The sequence below is a fragment of the Stegostoma tigrinum genome, chromosome 11 (assembly GCF_030684315.1).
Source record: "Stegostoma tigrinum isolate sSteTig4 chromosome 11, sSteTig4.hap1, whole genome shotgun sequence".
In the NCBI taxonomy this organism is placed as follows: Eukaryota; Metazoa; Chordata; class Chondrichthyes; order Orectolobiformes; family Stegostomatidae; genus Stegostoma; species Stegostoma tigrinum.
Genome location: NC_081364.1, coordinates 64,834,529 through 64,854,089, shown reverse-complemented (window position 1 = coordinate 64,854,089; position 19,561 = coordinate 64,834,529). Strand labels below are relative to the sequence as shown.

General features: G+C 47.5%; 1 protein-coding gene across 11 annotated transcripts in view; it reads right to left on the bottom strand.

Moving 5' to 3' along the window:
• LOC125460371 (cadherin-related family member 4-like) overlaps positions 1-19,561 on the bottom strand; it is a 74,964-nt gene that overhangs the window by 51,188 nt on the left and 4,215 nt on the right. For all 11 annotated transcript variants that reach the window (XR_009446313.1, XM_059649517.1, XM_059649510.1 and 8 more), the window contains exons 4-6: positions 18,782-18,947; positions 9,804-9,892; positions 1,136-1,246 (exon numbers count right to left, since the gene is read on the bottom strand). Coding sequence is in view for 10 of the 11 variants with exons in the window: in XM_059649517.1 (XP_059505500.1) it covers positions 1,136-1,246; positions 9,804-9,892; positions 18,782-18,947 (366 nt within the window). In the remaining variant the exon portion in view is untranslated. The remainder of the gene's footprint in view (positions 1-1,135; positions 1,247-9,803; positions 9,893-18,781; positions 18,948-19,561) is intronic.

Sequence of the window (19,561 nt, the reverse complement as noted above, 5' to 3'; positions counted from 1 at the left end):
AATTGGTCAAAGAACAAAGCCATGAACAATGACAAACAACGCACAGCATCAAAAACAATTACACCTGCACTTTCAACTTCAAATCAGAGATCATTCAACAAGGAGTCAATCCCCAAATCAATGCACACATAAACAGAGAGACACCCGCTCCGTGTTAGAGCTGGGATCAGAGAGAGTCCCTGTCTGTGTTAGAGCTGGGATCAGAGTAAGTCCCTGTCTGTGTTAGAGCTGGGATCACAGAGAGTCCCTGTCTGTGTTAGAGCTGGGATCAGGGAGAGTCCCAGTCTGTGTTAGAGCTGGGATCAGGGAGAGTCCCAGTCTGTGTTAGAGCTGGGATCAGAGAGAGTCCCAGTCTGTGTTACAGCTGGGATCAGAGAGAGTGTTTCACTGTGTTCGAGCTGGGATCAGAGGGAGTGTTTCACTGGGTTAGAGTCGGGATCAGAGGGAGTGTTTCACTGTGTTAGAGCTAAGATCAGAGAGTGTGTTTCACTGTGTAGAGCTGGGGTCAGAGAGAGTGTTTCACTGGGTTAGACCTGGGATCAGAGAGAGTGTTTCACTGGATTAGACCTGGGATTATAGACAGTGTTTCATTCTGTTAGAGCTGGGATCATAGAGTGTGTTTCACTGTGTTAGAGCTGGGATCAGAGAGAGTGTTTCACTGTGTTAGAGCTGGGATCAGAGAGAGGGTTCCACTGTGTTAGAGTTGGGATCAGAGAGAGTGTTTCACTGTGTTAGAGTTGGGATCATAGAGAGTGCTTCATTATGTCAGAGCTGGGATCAGAGAGTATGTTTCACTGTGTTAGAGCTTGGATCAAAGAGAGTCGCTCACTAACAGTCTGTTCTTAGACCCAATTCGTCTTCAGGAGTTTGAATAATCTCTCTCTCATTTTCCCATTCGCCCATTTGTTTTGGTTGAAGAATATATCTCTCACAGTGTTCACTGAGGAGCCCAGTGGCTGACTGCCCAAGGAGCTGTATTTCTGCTCAGGCCCTGTCATTGTCAGGTCTCTGAGCTGGACGCTGGGTTGTGGGCCATTTCGGATTGAGTCAGTGACACCACCAGAGACTGTGCTGAAGAACTGTCAGTTTTTCAGGCTGCACTCCAAAACTAAACCTTAGACAATGTGAGCCTTACCCTCTCTTCAGCCTTGTGACCAAATCCCCGGAGTGGGACACTAATCCTGCCCGTTTGATCCACACTGAATTCATCTCTCGCAGATGCAGGGACTGAATCGGTGATTGTATACTGCAATAAAGGAAGAGATCACTTAGCAAATCAGTTCACCTGTGTATCCACAACTCTAACAATTTACTGTAGGACAGCTAAGTTCAACCACTACATTTCTTTAGAATTTGAATTCAATTTTTTAAAAATCTAGCATTAAGGGTACATTGACACCATGAATCATTGTCAATTGTCAGAAAAAACCATCTGGTTCATTAATGTCCTTTAGTTAAGGAAGCTGCTCTCCTTGCTTGGTCTGGCCTACATAAGACTCCAGATCCACAGTGATGTCATTGACTCTTAAGAATTAGGGATGAGCAATAAACGTTGGCCTGGCCAGCAATGTCATCATGCCATGAATAAATAAAAATGAATTTTATATCTACGCAGCTCCACTTTGTCTTCTCTCCCTGCAATGACAGGCTAGCAGGACAATCTATCCCCTGCCCTGAGGGTCAGACACAGTTTTTCAGCTGACCTGCAGCTCCAGTATTCATGGGGTGCTCCACTCTCAGACACGCCGTCTGATGGCTGTACTCCTGTCAGCTCTCTCAGCAGAACCTAACAGATCTCACGAAATAGTTGGAGAAAAGTATGAGAGTCCTCTCCAGGTTGCTGACTGGGAGGCCGGAGTGGTACTACTGCGCTCTGACCAGGAGCATGGTGGCGGTGACATTCTCATTAGAAAAAGGGAGTTTGGATTTCATAATAGTGAACCAGATTGTCAGAAATACTCACCTGGTTCACTAATGTCCTTTAGGGAAGGAAACTGCTATCCTTACCCAGTCTGGCCTATATGTGACTGCAGGCCCACAGCAATGTGGTTGACTCTTAACTGCCCTCTGGGCAATTAGGGATGGGCAATAAATGCTGCCTAGCCAGCAACACCCTCACCCTGTGAATGAGCAAAGGAATAAAGTTCAGTACTGCCATCTGACAAGAGTGTCTTTATTTCAATCCCTTTTTTTGAATTATTAGTTTCATGGCGGTAATAATTCTACTATAAGCTTATTGTGAAATTTCTGTTCAGATCTTAAAAATATTTTTATTTGCTTGCAGTGCAATGTTCAAAGCATTTTGAGAATCTAATCACAGCAATAGACTCAACACATTATCCATGTAACCATCTGTGTATGAGTGTCATAGAATCCCTACAATGTAGAAGCAGACCAGTTTGCCCTTAAAGTCCACACTCACTCTCCAAAACACATCCCACCCCTTCCCCCCTACCCCATATTTTCCACCTTAGACACTACGGGCAATTTAGCATGGCCAATCCACCTAAACTGCACATCTTTGGACTGTGGGAAGAAACCAGAACACCCAAAGGAAATCCACACAGACATGGGGAGAACGCGCAAACTCCACACACACACACACACACACACACACACACACACACACACACACACACACACACACACAGAGTCACCGATGATGGGATTGAACCCAGGTCCCTGGCGCTGTGTGCCAGCGGTGCTTAACCACTGAGCCACTGTGCTGCCCCAAATCATGGGCGTCTCATTAATAATTTCAAATCCCAACTGAGCCTCCACTTGTTATAATTCCAGCTGAAGGCCCTTGTGGATAAGTCTGGTCTGACTGACCATCTTTTAAAAGAAGTGCTCTTTATTGTGACACATAGTCACCAAAACACAGTCACAAGGCTGCAGAGTTTCTTTAACAACACAGCAAAAATTTATTACTCAAAAGAAAAATAATATATAAAAGCTACCTAAATGTTGAGCACAGTTTGGAAAAATCCTAAAACACCCAACAAATCAAAGTTTTCAACTTATTTACCAACACCATCAATTTACAGAAATTCAAATTCAGAGAAAGTGCACCTCTGTATTAAATATTTAATGTCTATTTAAATGATTTGCCTCAGTTTCCTTCTGGTGAACAATGATGTTTTCTTGCATGAATACCTTCAAAGCTGAGACTTAATCTTTCTCAGCTACTAACAATCCACAGATTTCTAATCAAACTCTTGTGGTTTGAAATCTGCATAAATTAAACTTCTATTGAAGCAACTTATTACCTGAGGTGCTCTAAAATCTCTTTTTTACAATCGCTTTGGATTCCAGTCAAATCTTCTCTGGACTGGCCTGAAAATTTTGGATTTCTGGGCTTGCTAAACTAAAATCAATTGTTGATTGTTCTGAAGTGAAAACAAAATAATAGACTTTCATGTTTCCTGTACTTGGCATAAACTCCATAGTATAAACATCTTATTCCATTGACAGAGATAACAAGGTGTAGAGCTGGATGAACACAGCCAGCCAAGCAGTGTCAGAGGAGCAGGAAATCTGATGTTTTGGGCCTGAAGAACGGTCTAGGCCCAAAAAGTCAGCCTTCCTGCTCCTCTGATGCTGTTTGGCCTGCTGTGTTCATCCAGCTCTACACCTTGTTATCTCAGATTCTCCAGCATCTGCAGTTCCTTCTATATCTTATGCCATTGACACTCTGGTAGTTCACAATCACCTGCTCTCTGACACAAAACAAAACAACACCTTATGCCACTATTTTGAAATCCACACTTATGAATATCGCATGACTTTCAGCACAATTATTGAGAGTGTATAAGAATGAGTGAATGTGAGAGAGTGAGTGGGACTGCAGGTGAGAGATAGAGAGAGACAACGAGAGAGAGAGAGAGAACAATTGAGAGAATGAGAAAATGAGACTGAGCGAATAAGAGCATGAGTGAGTGAGTGAGAGAGAGTGAGAGAGAACCCTAGCAGTTGATGTGAACCCGGCATACACACACATAGACAAGGACTGCTCAGTGCAGGGACACACAAACGCTTACCCTCATGCTCCTCCTCACTGTACTGATCAAATACCCAAGCTGAAAGACAACATACTTAAGTATGAATTTTGTTGAGGATCGGAATGCAAGGTTGGTGACAGTTAAACTCAGCTCCTGGTTTAGGCCCAATCCCAATCTCCTTTGTTGATGACCAGGAATTGGAGCCTGGTCTCTGAAATAACTGCAATGGCTGGTATCTGTCACCAAGTCACCCTTCATTTATATGTGCATAGTATTCAACACTGGTCCAGCTTCCTCAGAGTCAGCTCCCAGAGTGACAAAACCCCTGGCACCCCTCTTTATATCTGTCTACCAGATTGGATTAATAGCCCCAATTGGGGAATGTATATTCTATGAGGTCTATCTGGCTGACTACATTCCAGTCACTAGATGCATTCCTCTCTGAGGCCAGGAATGTAGCCTGTCCTGGGTAATTTTCATACGGGGTCTGGTTCCTCCTGCTCAGTCTCAGATACAGGCGACGTGTACAAGACGCAAGCCCTCTGTGTGCACCCAGGGCATCTCGGAAGAACTTTTAACCACTTCTTCAGATGGTGAAAGCATCAATGCTGCAACATCCACTATGTCCATCTCAGACTCTGAGGTTTATTTGCTACTATAAGAGCGAGAGAACTCATAGATCCCGACAGGCTTTCTGGATGTTCTGATGGGCTGTGTATGTTTTTCCCCTCCCCTGTTTGCAACTTTCATAAAATATAGCCCAAATGTTTGTTTAGAACTGCTGTACCTGCCCGGACTTGGTATGTCATGGGACCTGACCTCACGCTGACCTCGCCTTTTACCCATGTAGGGCCGTTCCATGGTTTTGGCGCCAAACTTCATCTCCTGAAGTAACCAGTCTCTCTCGCTTAGAGGAGTGAGTCTTTGTCTGACTTTGGCATTCCTGATGCTGTTTTAGCCTCCTCACCCCTGGTTTGGGAAGATCAGGATTAACCTGGTGCGGAGTTTGCTCCCCATCAACAACTCTGCTGGAGCTGTCCTTCAGTTGCATCAGGGATGGTCCTACAATCAAACAGGGACCAGGACAGTTTGGTATCTAGTGAAGCCTTAGGCTGTTTCTTTAAGCCTGCCTTTGAAATTCCGTCTGCTCTTTCTGCCAGACCATTGAATGATGAATGAACTGGAGCTAACCTTTTGTACCGAATGCTATTCAACTTTGGGAAATACTCAAATTCCCTGCTGGCACATGATGGCCTGTTGTCTGTGACCAACCCCTCCGGGAGATGCTCACAGCTTTTCTATCGTCGTCCCCACGTTTGACAAATGAACCCCATGCAACCACTTTGGTGGGCGCCCACAATGACTAAGAACGTTGAGCCCATGAAAGGTCGATAGCCCTTAGTACACATGTAACCGAGTCCAGGGTTTACCCAGCCATTCCAACAAATGTAGGGAGAGCTGCTGATGGTAACTTTTGTCCTTGTTGGCACTCCGAGCATCGGCCCACAAATGTGGCTCTGTCTCCATCCAGCCCTGGCCACCAGACATAATGTTTCGCCAACACCTTCATTTTGGAAATCCCTGAATGATGCTGGTAGAGTTCAGGCAGTACTTGGCAGCAGTCTATGCTCGGGACAATCACTCTTGCTCTCCATAATAAAATGCCATCTTCAACAGTGATCTGGTCCCACCAGGTTCAGCATGGCTTCAGCTCTGGCTGTGATGGCCCTTCGTTTTGCTCCATTACTGCCAACCGCCAGGATTGGACCTTTTTGCATCCACAGTCGAGTGTTGTCAGCGGTGACTGAGATGGTGTCCAGAATACTTAAAATCAGAACGGACTCTTCCAGCGATGGTATATCTGCATCTGCTACTTGGCGGTATTTCAAATTGTAATTGTATGCACTTAGAACGAGAGCCCACCACTGAATTTAACCCGAAGCCATGGGCAGCACAGCCTTGTCCTCTTTGAATAGCCCAAGCAGGGGTTTGTGTTTGCTCACTATTACAAGTTTATGCCTGTAAAGGTAATGGTGGAACTTTCTCACCAAAAATGGCCATCAAACCTTCCTTCTTTATCTGGATGTATTTGCACTCTGCATTAGCCAATGTCCAGGAAGTTTCCTCTCCAGCAGGCCACCTGGGTGCTAGCACTATCCCCATATTGTCAGCCTCACATCTCACTCAGGATCGAAATGTGCCAACACCTTCGTTGCTTCTTCACTTCCCTGAAAACTATACCATGGCTACGAGACCATCTCCAAGGCTGACCCTTTTTCAATAGCAGGTGTAAAAGGTGCCAGTTTGGAGGTCAGGATACATATGAGCTTCCTGTAATAATTTACCAATCCAAGCAATGTCTTGAGCTCTGGTACAGAACTGGGAGCTGGGGCATCTTTGAAAGCCCTCTCTTTATCTTCCAATGGTGTAACTGGTCTTGTCGATTCCGTAGCTCAACTAAGTCACTTGGGGCTCCTGGAGCATGCCATTTTCCCTTCTAAGGTGTACTGCTGCCTGGAGAAACATCTGAGGATTATGTCCAAGTTCTCTAAGTGCTCCTTAGTAGTCTTCCCTGTTATTAGCACATCATCTAGATAAATGGTGGTATAGGGCAGCCCTCGTAAAATGTTCTCCATCATCTGCTAAAAAATGGCACAGGTTGATGATACACTAAATGATAGTCTCATACATTGGTACCTTATGGGTAGTTATTGTAGCATAATTCTGGGAATCCTTATCGGACCGCGATTGTTGGTACCCATCATTCATGTCCAGCTTTGTGAAGGGCAGTACCCCCCGAAGCTTTGCATATAAATCCTTTATGTGATGGACTGGGTATTTATCCAGCTGTGAGAAGTAGTTTGCATTTGTTTAAAATCCCCACAAAGGCAAACCGACCCATCAGGCTTCACAATCAGTACGACTGGTGCTGCCCATTCCACAAACTGCACTGGGTTTGATAATTCCTTCACTTTCCAACCTCCTGCTTTCTGCCTCTACTTTTACCCATAATGCAAATGGAATGGGCAGGCCTTGCAGAATCTTGGGATTGCTTCCTGGTCAACATGCCGGGTGGTTTTAGCTCCTTTGACAGTCCCTAGACCTTCCTGAAAAACATCCAGGTGTTTAACTAGGACTTCACTCAGGCAGCCATTTTTTAAATCGAAAAATGTGGACCAATTACGGGGAAGCTTTATCAACTAATTTCGCCCCATCAGGCTTGGGCCTGAGCCTTTTAGTACAGCCAGTGGTAACTGAACCATCTGCTTCCCATAGGAGACTGGAACTGAGGCTGCACCATTAATCCTGTCGGGATGTTCCCCGTATAGACTCTCAGTCCAGCCAAGGTCGTACGCAAACTTAAGGGTTGGAGTCTAGAGTGAATTTTGTTAAAGACTGGTTCTACAATCACTGATACAGCCGTCCTAGTAACAAGCTCCATTAGAACTGGGTGACCATTTAATCAGATGTTTATTTTATTTGGTTCTGATTTGGATGTTGCGAAGGAGTTTAACCGCTCCAAACCAGGTGTAGGTGAGTTTTCAAGGGTGTGCACTCTCCTGGATACCGGGCTATGAGTTTTCTTACTCAATTCAGGCCTAGTGGGTCTCTTTTGCTGTCTCCAGGCTGCATATTGACTTGCCAGCCTGAATCATGAAGAAAAGTGTTCATTGTTTGACCAAGGCTTAGCTTTGTTTTGGGGTTTTTCTGTGGGGTGACCTAGAGTACCTCTATTCAGGATAAGCCCTGAATGCAATTTCCTTCACTCAGGTGTTGTTCCCCAAACTCAGTTGGCCTGGTGAGGATGTTCACTTCCGTGGGCATACCCCATAACACACAAGCTTCACTTGCCACATTTTCTAATGATAAAGCCAGCTGTAGAGCCTGTTTGAAGTCCAGTTAGGCTTCAGCTAGTAGGCACTTTTCCATGGTTATATCATTAATCCCACATACCAGACAGACTTGCATTATCTCATGAAGGGTTAAACCAAAATCATGTGCTTCTGCCAGTGCTCTTAACTTCATCAAAAATCCCGATACAGATTCCCATAATTCAAAAACAGCTGAATAAACCGATAGCATCTCAAAATTAGGTGATGCCTGCGTTGTGATATTCCTTAACTAAATCCATCAACTCTTGAAAGATTTTAGTATCTGGTGAGTCAGGAAATGTTAGGCTCTTAATAATCAAGAAAGCTGCGGGTCCACAAGTTGTCAGAAGAATTACTTGTTGCTTTTCATCTGACCCAGTGACTTGTGCCCGGAAAATAAAAACATTCTTTTCACATAATGAGCCCAGTATGTGGAAGAATCGAATGAGTCAAGCTTCCCAAATAATGTCACGATGCCAGAAATGCTTCCCGGAACTCAAAGATGCCAGTTGCAAGTAAATTACTTTAGAAGCGAATTTCTTCTTTTCTCTCATTGACATAACTCCACAGAGGCCTGTATCCTGTCACTGAGTCACCCTTTACTTATACATGGAGAGTCCTTGACACTGATCCAGCTCTCTCAGAGTGAGCAAGGTGTCTGACATTCCTGTTTATATCTGTCCCAGATTGGATCAAATTGACAGCCCCCAATCAGGGAACTCATATTCTATGAGGTTGACTGGGCTGGCGTCATTACAATCCTTACAGTCCGCCTTTCTCCAACTCTGTTCCTTAAACATAATGATGAAAAACAATTGATCAGTTAGCTCTGCTGCGTGGCACTCCTTAATAGAAAGTTTTTTGGAATTACTCATTTTTTTAGATCATCAATTTATTGCTTTGACTTTTGTTTTGCCTGGCAATTTGCTTATGATGTCTTCGGAGAAATTTATGTTTAATGCTTGAACAAGCCAGAACTCAGAGGATTGCTGCTGTGTTTCTTGCTGAGAAGCTCACAGGAGGTCTGACTGCTTTTTTGGAGGGCTGGCAAAAGGTGTTATTTTTGCTTCATTGGAAATGAAAAGTGTTAGAAGTGTTTAGTACATCTGACACCGCAACTGTGCAGAGAGGAAGCAGATGTCAGTGACTCTCCACTGAGGATAATGAAGGCTGTGGACCTGAAATGTTAACTTGGCTTCTCTCTCTACAATGGCTGCCAAGCTTACTGAGCATTTCCAGTTCATGTTTCAGCTCCTGCAGTATTTTCCTCTCCTATCATACACTTCACGATTGCTGTTTGTAAGTATTAGTTAGTTTTAATTGATTGAGATACATTTGCCACTCAATGCAAATTGTATCTCATTTTTGATCACGCTCACTTGTATGGATTAGGATGGTAATTACTGCAAGCACATTGGTTTGTGCTTATTTACTGGAATGTTTATTTTTGCTATTTTAATGATTAGAAGCGAAACCAGGAGTCATGTACTAATGTCACCATGAGAGCAAGATATTCTCATTAGTACATGGGGCTGCTGTTTGCACTGCAAGTCTTTTGGATGTTGTCACTCAGACGTTGCATTGGGCCTAGATCACAGTAGGTGAGCGTAAATGAACAACTGAGTTGCAAACAACCAGCTGACAAAGCTATCACAGTAAAGCATCGCTGAAACCTAATCTTATAAACAGGGGCGTAATGCACAGAGCCGAGGGATTACGCTCAATGCCACTGTGACTACACATCAGATGGGTGTCGGGTGGGGGGAGGGTCGTGGGGTTAGGGATGTGGGGAGAGGGTAGATAAAAGGGCCTGAAAGCTGGAGAGAAACAACAGAACTCAGGGATCCACTCCCTCAGCCTGCTTGAGAGGAGCCTAGAGCTAATGCAGTCACCCTCTGACCTTAGAGGCTGTTAAAAAAAATGTACTTACTGTAAAATTATTTGCAGGTGATGGTGCTGACACGATGGTGTAGATTTGGGACAGTGGTGCTGCCGTCTCTTTTACATGCACTGTGGCTCCTGTGTGAAATTAAAAGTAAACAGTGTCAGAAGGAGTACATTAGCAAATCTCAGTGTCTTGCTATTCCCACCCACACAGAACCAGGCCTTGATGGGCAAGGACCCTGAAAACAAAAACAAATTCCTAATGAGGATGAGCTGACAGCCCAAAATTGCACTGACTTTACACTCATTACAAAATGAACAATCTGGAAGGCTGGTTTGGAGAATTAAGATTTGAGAATCGGGGTTTGAAACGAACAATTTCAATGCAAGCTCGGGCTAGATCTTAAACTGACTTCAGACAGGAGTCATTTTCATCAAGTTTCTCTGTTAGGTCTAATGATTTTTCTCATGTTATTATCTCAAAATCAATTCATTAGCTAGGTACTGCATCACTGTGGCATCCTGTCTCATCCAATGCTTTTTGGATTCTCTCATTCACCACAGCAGAAAGTATTTGTTGCTGCTGCGATATCCTGGGACACCTGACACTGGTTCCAGCTTTGATCCTTAGTCTTGTGCCCAATCCAGGATCGGCATCTGGATCTGCCCTTCACCATCCATGCAGTGACACAGCAGACACAAAGCTATCTCTCTCATGGCAGGTAGTTGGCACAGCTGACACTGCCCTGCATGTACAACTGCACAGCCTGACCCTTGGCACTGTTGAAGCTCCAGGTCACACAGTTTACAAGATCTTAGCCACATGCCACCTTACAACTCTCTAAGTCAGTGCTCGTCTCTCTCTCAATGCCCACTGTAACCCAGCATCTTTTCATTGTTCACTGGGCACATGTGGGAAAGCCTCCAAACTGTTCACCTTTATTCACTAAAACCCAATGTGAACAAGAGGTGCACAAACAGAAGCTGTTTTTGGCACTTGGAACAGAAACATACTGCTTGCATGTTGAGCACTGACAACTTGATCATGTGAGTGATCCCTACACCCATCTTCCATTTACTGGGACTGCGTGTTGGTTATCTTCTGTCTGGCTTTGGAACATCCAGCATTGTGCCACTGCGTGCCAACACCCCTTCATCCCACTCCCTTTGCCATTCTTACAAAGTAACCATCCTAGGATTATACAGCATATTCTATCCAGACTGCACAGTAAGTCCCCCACTAAACCAACTAAATCTTCAGGAGGCCTATCGCCTGCTCTATGAGTCAAAGATTGGGCTGCATTCTATCAACATTCCACCTTAGTCCATGTGTTACATAGAAACATACAAGCATAGAAGATAGGGCTAAGTTGAGGCTTTTTGGCCCTCTCAAGCCTGCTCTATCATTCAATGTGATCATTGCGTTGAATACCCAAATCTCACTCTCCTTTCATATCCCTTGATCCCTTTGGCTACATCTACCTCCTTCTTAAATAGGCATCATGTTTTGGTCTCAGTCACTTTCGGTGGAAGTGAATTCCACAGGCTCACCACTCCCAGGTTGAAGACATTTCTCCTTATCTCAGTCCTACTCCTTATCCTTAAACTATGCCCCCGGGTTGAATAATGGACTTATCAGCCACGCTTGCAGAGGGTAGCCCAGTAACTGCACTGGCAATTGTTACTCCTCACCGGGGAAGTTTGCTGGAAATCAAGAGCCTGCTAGTCCCGGAGTTATTGCAAAACTTAAGGTTCTCAAAAGTACGTGAAGCATATACAGTTTACATGTCCTTTAGAGCCAGTATGTCAGGAAGCATGTGCCAGGTTTCAGTACTTAACAAACCTGGCTATTGATTAGAAATAACTTGATTCTAATGACCAATAAACAATTACGTCCTGTCAATGTTTAACTTTACTGGTTAAAACTTTAATCTACGGCTAAAACACCCCCATTACACACACACACTCAAACAGACACAGGCAGGATAGAAATATCGGTGTCATAGTCAGAGGGAAAGAGTGGGAGGGCAGCAGTCCTTGTTCACAGGGTCTGCTGAGGTCATCCTTGTACTGATCTTGACCTTCCTCATCCAAACATTTTTATTTGCTTGTAGGAGGCGCACGGAGACTGCGTCACATTCAGAAAGGTCACTTACTAATTTAAAAAACATAACATTTGCAGACAGTGGAATGAGGAAACGAACTGGTTGCCTGCAGATTTCAGATATGTTTCACTGTACCGCAGAACCAGCCCCAGAGATTTGGAGGATTGAGAGATCCCACACGGGGTCCCAGTGGCTCCTTGGAAACAGCCATTCCTAGAGTCGTTCAATACAGCTGTCACTATGATGACCACTGGGAAAGGATGGCCGTCAACCCCCTCAGGTTACAGGTCTCTGTCTCAGTAGGTGGTGTAGTTCAATGGCAGTGCTAGGCTGTGCCTGACACACCGAGAGGAAATGGCAGTGAGCATGACAAACTCTGACCCTCATGTACCTACTGAGCAGACCTTTCCCTGTGAATGCTGGGAGATAGCCATTGGCCCTGGGTTTGCTGAAACATCTACTACTGCTCTATTTCTCTATACCTACGTTGCAACACAACAGCAAGCCCTGCTGTGTCTGATATATTACTTGTTTCTAGTGAACTTGTGCAGGGATGTTAGAAACAGAACAAGTCCTCACTAATGAGAGCAGTTTGCATCACTCAAAAATGTCAGCTTTCCATCATGTTCCATGCAGTGGGACATGGAGCACTGTGAAACGGGGCTCATGGAATGCTACATGACACTTTAACATTACACCCTATTGCATTGAAAACACCATTAGTCATGTCCCGAAGATACAGTCAAAGCCTGCGTGCTCTTTCATCAGTCAGAGCATTGAGCATAGGAGTTGGGACATCTTGTTGCAGCTGTACAAGATATAAGTGAGGCCACATTTGGAGTACTGTGTACCATTCTGGTCACCCTTCTGTAGGAAGGGTATTATTAAACTGGAAAGAGTACAGAAAAGATTTACTGGGATGCTCCCAGGGCTGGAACATTCGAGTTACAGGAGAGGGTGGGACTTTTTTAGCTGGAGTGTAGGAGACTGAGGGGTGACCTTAAAGAGGTCTACAAAATACCTATGGAGGCCTGGATAAGATGAACAACCAACAGTTTTTCTCCATGGCTGGGGAGTCTAAAACTAGCATTGAATTACACCCCGAGAAACAGAACCGGAAGTAAAACTGAACACCCCAGAGTTACCTAGCAGGGTGACGAAACATTTGCAGTCAGATGCACCAGCTCAGCAAGCAAGTCTCTCACCTCAAACACAGGCTGTGGTGAGAGGAGGTTTAAACTCAGGTTTAAGGTGAGAGGAGAGAGATACAAAAGGGTCCAGAGGGTGGAGAATGTCTGGAACGGGCTGCCAGAAGGATTGTGGAGGTGAGTACAATTTTGACATTTAAGAAATATTTGGACAGGTACACAGATGGGTTGGATATGGAAGGAAATACAAAACACAGGTAAATGGGACTAGACTAAACTAGGTTGCATGGACAAGTTGGGCCATAAGGCCTGGTCCCATGCTGTAAACCCCCATGACTTTATGATTGTGGGTACTGACCACTCTTCCTCCAGGCTCCCACATCGTCCACAAAAGGTACTACTGTAGAGAGACTGCGTTGTGTCTGAGTTACTGTTCAAGGTGAGTGGAAGCAGTTCCACGGTCTTGTGCAGCCGATGGGATCATGAGTTGTATGTGTGAATTGCCTGTGACTACTAGTGCCTCACGGAGATGACGATCTTCAATCTGCAACGATCAATGACATGGTCGAGATTCCGAGTGATTTGGATCCCACACAGTTGGAAACCACCTGGGTCAGTGAGCAAATCTACAACCTCAACCACAACCCAAGCTACAAATCTTCTTGAAAACTTTAAATAGTGTGTATTTCACACGCACAGCGCTCTGACAACTTCAACCAGGACCAAGTGATAACTGCTGAAACAGCCTTTGAAGGGGATTCTCTGATTGTTCAGGTGTTGAGCTCACATCATGATCCAGAAAAGAAATCACTCCCCTGCCCACTTTGTGTGTGGGTGCTGCCATTTTCCAATCATGAGGTGCATTTCAGAAAGAACACATTATGGAAGCTGATACTGGTTCAGTTGGAGGTTATGAGTGGTAGGTTCAGCCTGGCTGTCCAGTGCCCTAACTCCTCTTCTCCCTGAACCTCTATCTCCGTGTCGACCTGGCACTCCCTGGTGACCCCATCACTACTGCCCCACCCCTTGCACATGTTCTATCTCACCAGCTGCAGTTACGAGTTTAATTCTCATCCTTAGCACCTAGGCCGTGCTCCTCCAGTTTAATCCTGACCCAGTACCATGACCACTCCCTGCATCAAGGGTCTTACCACCCACACTACCCCCTCCCTACTGCCACACACTACCAGCTCCCCACTTTGCTCATTGAAGTTGCCCCAACACTGACCTTGTCCCCTCAGTATTTCTGGGTGCAGCCTTCACTGGCCAACATTGAGGCCCCTCACTGCCCCATCACAACAGTGTCTTCTGATACATCACCCCCAAGCCGTCCTTGATGTTCATTGGGCTGATCCCCTAGGACCAACTGTGGCCCATCCGACACCACACACCCCCTGCCCCGAACCCAGACCAATCCCAGACCAACATGGACAGATGGATCAGACTGACCAGGCCCCAACTGACCATGCCCCGGCTGACCAGGTCCTGACTGACCAGTCCCCAACTGACCAGGCCCTGACTGACCAGGTTCCGACTGACCAGTCCCCAACTGACCAGTCTCCGACTGACCAGGCCCTGAATGATGACTGACCAGGCCCTGACTGACCAGTCCCCGACTGACCAGGCTCTGACTGACCAGGCCCTGACTGACCAGTCCCGACTGACCAGTCCCTGACTGACCAGGCTCTGACTAACCAGGCTCTGACTGACCAGGCCCCGACTGACCAGGTCCTGACTGACCAGTCCCTGACTGACCAGGCCCCGACTGACCAGGCTCTGACTGACTAGGCTCTGACTGACCAGGCCCCGATTGACCAGGTCCTGACTGACCAGTCCCCGACTGACCAGGCTCTGACTGACCAGGCTCCGACTGACCAGGCCCCGACTGACCAGGTCCTGACTGACCAGCCCCCGACTGACCAGGCTCTGACTGACCAGGCCCTGACTGACCAGGCCCCGACTGACCAGGCTCTGACTGACTAGGCTCTGACTGACCAGGCCCCGACTGACTAGGCTCTGACTGACCAGGCTCCGACTGACCAGGCCCCAACTGACCAGGCCATGACTGACCAGTCCTGACTGACCAGGCCCCGACTGACCAGGTCCTGACTGACCAGGCTCTGACTGACCAGGCTCCGACTGACCAGGCCCCGACTGACCAGGCCCCGACTGACCAGGTCCTGACTGACCAACCCTGACTGACCAGGCTCTGACTGACCAGGCCCTGACTGACCAGGCCCCGACTGACCAGGCTCTGACTGACTAGGCTCTGACTGACCAGGCCTCGACTGACTAGGCTCTGACTGACCAGGCCCCGACTGACCAGGCCCCGACTGACCAGGCTCTGACTGACTAGGCTCTGACTGACCAGGCCCCGACTGACCAGGTCCTGACTGACCAGCCCCCGACTGACCAGGCTCTGACTGACCAGGCCCTGACTGACCAGGCCCCGACTGACCAGGCTCTGACTGACTAGGCTCTGACTGACCAGGCCCCGACTGACCAGGCTCTGACTGACCAGGCTCCGACTGACCAGGCCCCAACTGACCAGGCCATGACTGACCAGTCCTGACTGACCAGGCCCCGACTGACCAGGTCCTGACTGACCAGGCTCTGACTGACCAGGCTCCGACTGACCAGGCCCCGACTGACCAGGCCCCGACTGACCAGGTCCTGACTGACCAACCCTGACTGACCAGGCTCTGACTGACCAGGCCCTGACTGACCAGGCCCCGACTGACCAGGCTCTGACTGACTAGGCTCTGACTGACCAGGCCTCGACTGACTAGGCTCTGACTGACCAGGCCCCGACTGACCAGGCCCCGACTGACCAGGCTCTGACTGACTAGGCTCTGACTGACCAGGCCCCGACTGACCAGGCCCCGACTGACTAGGCTCTGACTGACCAGGCCCCGATTGACCAGGTCCTGACTGACCAGTCCCCGACTGACCAGGCTCTGACTGACCAGGCTCTGACTGACCAGGCTCCGACTGACCAGGCCCCGACTGACCAGGTCCTGACTGACCAGCCCCCGACTGACCAGGCTCTGACTGACCAGGCCCTGACTGACCAGGCCCCGACTGACCAGGCTCTGACTGACTAGGCTCTGACTGACCAGGCCCCGACTGACCAGGCTCTGACTGACCAGGCTCCGACTGACCAGGCCCCAACTGACCAGGCCATGACTGACCAGTCCTGACTGACCAGGCCCCGACTGACCAGGTCCTGACTGACCAGGCTCTGACTGACCAGGCTCCGACTGACCAGGCCCCGACTGACCAGGCCCCGACTGACCAGGTCCTGACTGACCAACCCTGACTGACCAGGCTCTGACTGACCAGGCCCTGACTGACCAGGCCCCGACTGACCAGGCTCTGACTGACTAGGCTCTGACTGACCAGGCCTCGACTGACTAGGCTCTGACTGACCAGGCCCCGACTGACCAGGCCCCGACTGACCAGGCTCTGACTGACTAGGCTCTGACTGACCAGGCCCCGACTGACCAGGCCCCGACTGACTAGGCTCTGACTGACCAGGCCCCGACTGACCAGGCCCCGATTGACCAGGTCCTGACTGACCAGTCCCCGACTGACCAGGCTCTGACTGACCAGGCTCCGACTGACCAGTCCCCGACTGACCAGGTCCGGACTGACCAGCCCTGACTGACCAGGCCCCGACTGACCAGGTCCTGTCTGACCATGGCCCTGCCCACTCTCCAATCAGAACCCTGACTGAAATTCCATAAATCCCCCTGACTGTCTGCATTGGACCTCAACGACCGACTGTGGCCCCTTCCCAGGATTGGAATGAGATAGGTCCCCTGACCCTGACTGCCCAGAGTATATGGCTAAGCATTGCCCAAGCCCCTGGACTGTGAGTGGATACTGGCCTTGACTGACTGTACCTGGATACCCTGCCTGATTACAGCATCCCCATAGGCTGGAAGTGACTGAGGACTGCTCCCCATTCAAGTTTGAGACATGGCCACGCAGTAGTGTACACTTTGCTCCTGGCACACGACCATAATAGTGGGAACACAGTGCCATACAGCAATATGTCCAACTCTTTGACTGACCACTGCTGATAAACAGGACTTGTTAGTGCACTAAACAGCAAGGTAAGATGTGTTGAAGCTCTGACTTAGGACACAAAGCTTAAATAGGAGATTGTGAACTGATAGCACAGTGAGTGCGTGCTGAGAGTGTGTGCAAGCCACTCTGCAATACAGCCTGGTCAAGTCTGGAGACTAGCTGCCTGTCCCTTGGTGCACAGTGTGATTGACGCAGCATTGCAATGGGAGGTGCTGGTGCAGTATTGAGATGCGCACCATGAGTAGATTGGAGATGTGCCATGTGGGTTCACTGAGGCTGGTAAACACATTAGATGCCAGCATCAGATGTGGATGCAAGGTCATAGAATCATGGAGAAGTATGGCACAGAAATGGACTCTTCAGTCTAATTCGCCCATGCCAAACAGCTGTCCTAAATTCCTGTAGTCTCAATTGTGAGCATTCGGCCCAAATCCTTCTAAATCCTTCCTGTTCAGATACCCATGCAGATGCCTTTTCAATGTTATAATTGTACCAGCCTCCACCTCTTCCTGTAGCAGCTCATTCCATACAAACACCACCCTCTGCATTAAAAAGTTGCCCGTTAGGCCCCTCTTAAATCTTTGCCTCTCACCTTAATCCTATGCCCTCTAGTTTAAGACTCCCCCATCCTGACTATTGGCTCTCTCTTTGACCCTCATGATTTTATAACTTCTTTAAGGTCACGCCCCAGCCTCCAATGCTCTTGGGAAAACTGCCCCAGCCTATCCAGCTTATTCCTGTAGCTCAAACCCTCCAACCCTGGCAACATCCTTGTAACCTTTTTCTGAACCCTTTCAAGTTTCACAACTTCATTCCTGTAGCACGGAGACCAGAACTGCATGCAGTATTCCAATAGTAACTTAACCAATGTCCTGCCCAGCCACAATATGACCTCCTAACTTTTTACTCAATGCTAACCAATAAAGGCAAGCATACCAAACACCTTCTTCACTAACCTATCCACCTGCAACTCACTTTCAAGGAGCTATGAACCTGCACTCCAAGGTCTCTTTGTTCAGCAATGCTCCCCAGGACCTTATCATTAAGTGTATAAGTCCTGCCCTGTCTTGCCTAAACTTGATGCAGCACCTCACATTTATGTTGTGGGCAGACACTGTCCATGGAATTTGTCCCGAGATCTGGGCAACAATTGTCGAAGGTGAAAGGGCAGAGAAGCAAGCATTGAGATGGATTCAGAGATAGTAGGAACTGGGGTCTAGGCCCGAGACGTCAGTCTTCCTGCTCCTCTGATGCTGCTTGGCCTGCTGTGTTCATCCAGCTCTACACCTTGTTATGTGAGATGGAGTCACCAGGTACCAGCTCTGATATTCATCATGGGGAGTTGTCACTGTCTAGTTTCTATCTGGCAGGATGGGGAATATGAAACTGTGATCGGCTAATATTGAACAATAAGCTTTGTTAACATAAGCCACAATATCGTGACTCAGTCATGGGAATCTTCCTCAAGTGCCAGTGCTTGGTTGGAAAATGTGATATTTTGGTCTTTATATTTATCTTTTTATCTGTATCTGGTCTTTAAGGATTCTGTCCAGCATCTCACCCTGGGCCGTGAAGATTTTGCCACCTTAATCCATCTGTCCCAGGGCAATGCTGGGAGTACTCTCTCCTTAGTACAAACTTTCCTGAGCCACTAGGTACAATGCTCACAAGAGGCTTACCTCCTGGAGTCTGGAACTGGACACCACATCGTTCATCTGGGACATCTTGTACAAGCAGATTAGCTTGTTCAACGTAACGGTCTGTATTAAACCCATCGATGGTTATAGTGAGGATGTACATGCGAATCCATTCAAAATCCAAGTATACTGGGTCTTTTAGATATATCTACAGCAGATAGTGGTTTAAAAAATGGCATGAGTGACATGGATTGACAGATTCAAAACAAGTCCAGTACCAGGTTCTGGACAACGACTCAGAGCAACAAACACCGCCTCGCTGTTATGTGAGAATTTATTTTAAAAGCTACAGACCAATTGCTCAAAGGTGTCTTCATACCAGCATGCTCCCCATGTGGTGAAATTGTGTCCAATGTGCAGCAAAGACCAGCAATGCTCCCCCTTCCGGCTCCTGGGCACATTCAAACCAAATAGTGTGGGATTTCTGGTCTAGTGTGTATAAAACAAATAGTGTGGGATTTGTGACAACAAAGTGTGAAGCTGGATGAACACAGCAGGCCAAGCAGCACCTTAGGAGCACAAAAGCTGACGCTTCAGGCCTAGACCCTTCAACAGATATCGGCCCGAAACGTCAGCTTTTGTGCTCCTGAGATGCTGCTTGGCCTGCTGTGTTCATCCAGCTTCACACTTTGTTATCTCGGATTCTCCAGCAACAGCAGTTCCCATTATCTCTGATACAGTGTGGGATTTGTTGCCTCCTCTAGTACAGAATACAAAGGGCAGTACAAAGGCCTTTTTGTAAACCTTAAATTCCAGTTTGTG